At 50.0% G+C, this 2,451-nt stretch overlaps 1 protein-coding gene across 3 annotated transcripts in view; it reads left to right on the forward strand.

The window, feature by feature from the left end:
* The window catches only part of NR6A1 (nuclear receptor subfamily 6 group A member 1), a 72,146-nt gene that overhangs the window by 52,249 nt on the left and 17,446 nt on the right, over nucleotides 1–2,451 (forward strand). For all 3 annotated transcript variants that reach the window (XM_017745590.1, XM_017745588.1, XM_017745589.1), the window contains one exon: nucleotides 2,258–2,313. In XM_017745590.1, the coding sequence (XP_017601079.1) occupies nucleotides 2,258–2,313 (56 nt within the window). The remainder of the gene's footprint in view (nucleotides 1–2,257; nucleotides 2,314–2,451) is intronic.

A 2,451-nucleotide genomic window follows, 5' to 3' on the forward strand; every position in this document is an offset into this window, starting at 1 on the left:
GGGGCGCAGCGCCACCTGCCGGCCGCACGCCCTTCCCTGCTCCCCTTCTTCCCTTGCTTTTCCTCCTTTCCTCTTCTCTTCATTTGCTTCTTTCCTTTTCCTTCCTTCTCCAAACAAGTGCGTGAATTCCACTCACCACCGGTGTCTCTGCCAAGGCCAAGGAGGCTGCGGACAGCCCTGAAGGTCCTCAGTGTTGGGTTCTGGAGCTTTCTCTTCCTGCCCTGGTGCCCAAGTTATGGCATCGCTGGGTTGGAAAATCTCTTCCATACTAGGTCTAAATACAATCACTTTTAAATCCAGATAAGATGCAGAGTTCAGCATTGGGAGGAAAACCAGCTTTGAGGAGACTGGCTGTCATGCAGCCCAGGACCAGGATGGTATTCGAGAGGGTCCATCTGTGTTAGGGAACCATTCAGATCTCTTGATGCCTTTTTGATGGACCACCAGCAAAAACATCCCTACATTTTGTTGCAGGTGTAAGCTATTGTCTGCTACAATTATGCTTTGAAATCAAAAGACCAAGACCATTTATGCCCATGGCTCATAATGTAATGAGCTGAAGAGAAGCTTCTAAATCATAGTTAGTGGTAAAATATGTTGGAAAATGAGAGAAGTTCCCCCAGAATTCCTGTAGTTCCATTAAGTTAAAGAAACCTAAACTGTGTAACAGCTAACAATGACAGGTTTTTTTTACATAATTCTTTTTAGCTTTTTAGTGAGAAACTGATATTTTTTATAAAGAGCTTTCATAGGAAATAAACAGCCTTGTTTGTTAAAATGAGCTTGTTATCTTGCTATATCGTAAGAGATTTACGTGATGTGAAAGGTAATCACAGTTGTTTTATATCCTGTGTTTATGGCTTCTCCAGTGTGCTTAAATGAGTGTTATCTGGTGTTTGAAATAAAAATACTGGCTGTTGCATGGAGGGGATGGACTTAGTGTTAGAAGAATTAAACCCACTGCTTGTCCCGTGGTGTGGTGGTGGAAGGGCCCGTGGGCATCCTTGCCCTGCTGGTGCCGGGCTGGTGCAGTGGTCAGGCACCAGGACCCTTCCCCCAGTGCTGTGCCTTGCCCGGGTTGGTGGCTGGGGTTTGGGAAGCTGCAGTTCAGCTCCCGTGGCCGGGTGTGCCTCTCCTCTGCCCTGCTGAGGCACACCCTGAGCTGCGGGTGCAGCCTCGAGGCACACGAGGAGGATTTGAGTGAGCTGAGGATATCTCAAACCAGGCAGCAGCGTGGCTTTTCTGGGACAGAAATTTTTCCTTAAATTTTGTGTCATTTTCTGCTCCGGGAGGGCCTCCTGCAGCCCCGTGTGCCAAGCAGGGTGAGGCCATGCAGCAGCAAGGTCACCGTGCAGCTGGGGAGAGCCTCCTGCCAAGTCTGGCCAGGTCGTGGTGGGAAAGAGATCGGGCCCTGATAAACGGGGGGACCAGCCTGGGAGGGGAGGCACACGAGGAGCAGGGCTGCCACTGGCCTCTGCAGAGACAGGCAGAGGGAAGAGGAAGGCAGAGAAGCTGCTCCAGGTTAATCTCCTTAACTGGACTTCACTGGAGCTCCCTGGAAATTGCTTAAAGAGCCTTAAAAATGCAGCTGCTGTACTGAGAAATGAGGCTGCCTCTCTGAAACGCAGCTGTGCAGCTCATCCTGGTAACCTAAGTTTTAAACAACGGCTTTCCAAGTGACCAGCAGGGTCAAACATCCCCCCTCCGTTTTCTGTAGTGGCTGTAGATGTGACCTCTGAAGTGACAGCAGGGTTAGCAGTCACCAGTGCAGTGCTTTGTGTCTGTGTTGGTAGCAGCACTGGTCAGTGGACTCTGGCTCGTGGTGCTTCACAGGGCTGTGGACAGTGGAGTTGGATGTGCAGGCCTCCACATCTCATTTTCCAGCAGTCCTGGGCATTCATTGGGTTATTTCCAGGGGTCAAATAGGGTTCCTTACCGTGTGCCACTTCTCAAATTATGCTGGAATTAATTGTGATAAAGGATTGCTGTTTCTTCATTACCTGTCCCTCAAGGAGCACATGAAGAAACTAAAGTCCCAGAGTAGTGCTTGTAGCCCCATCGACATGTCCTTGCCTTTTGGGGTGAGAACCATGGTGTGTGCTGCTCAAGCACTGGAGGTTTCTCTGTAAACTTCTAATGAAAAAACCGCATCTTTTAAAGTATAAAATTTTTTTTCAAAATAAATAGGTACCTTCATACATACTCTGGGAATACCCGGCAGTAGTGTTCCTCACCCGAGTGTGGTTGTATCTTTCAGCAATCAGAGAGGATGGCATGCCAGGAGGCAGAAACAAAAGTATCGGACCTGTCCAGGTGAGCACGTGTGGCTGTCCCTCCATGGTTCCATTCTGCTTTTCGTCTCCTGGCCTGGGCTGGACTGGGCTCAGACCGTGGCTGCTCAGCCTGGGCTGGGGCTGGCTTGGGCGAGCCCCCCTCCTCCCTCGCCGTCAC

Source organism: Corvus brachyrhynchos, unplaced genomic scaffold (assembly GCF_000691975.1).
Source record: "Corvus brachyrhynchos isolate BGI_N302 unplaced genomic scaffold, ASM69197v1 scaffold59, whole genome shotgun sequence".
Taxonomy (NCBI): domain Eukaryota; kingdom Metazoa; phylum Chordata; class Aves; order Passeriformes; family Corvidae; genus Corvus; species Corvus brachyrhynchos.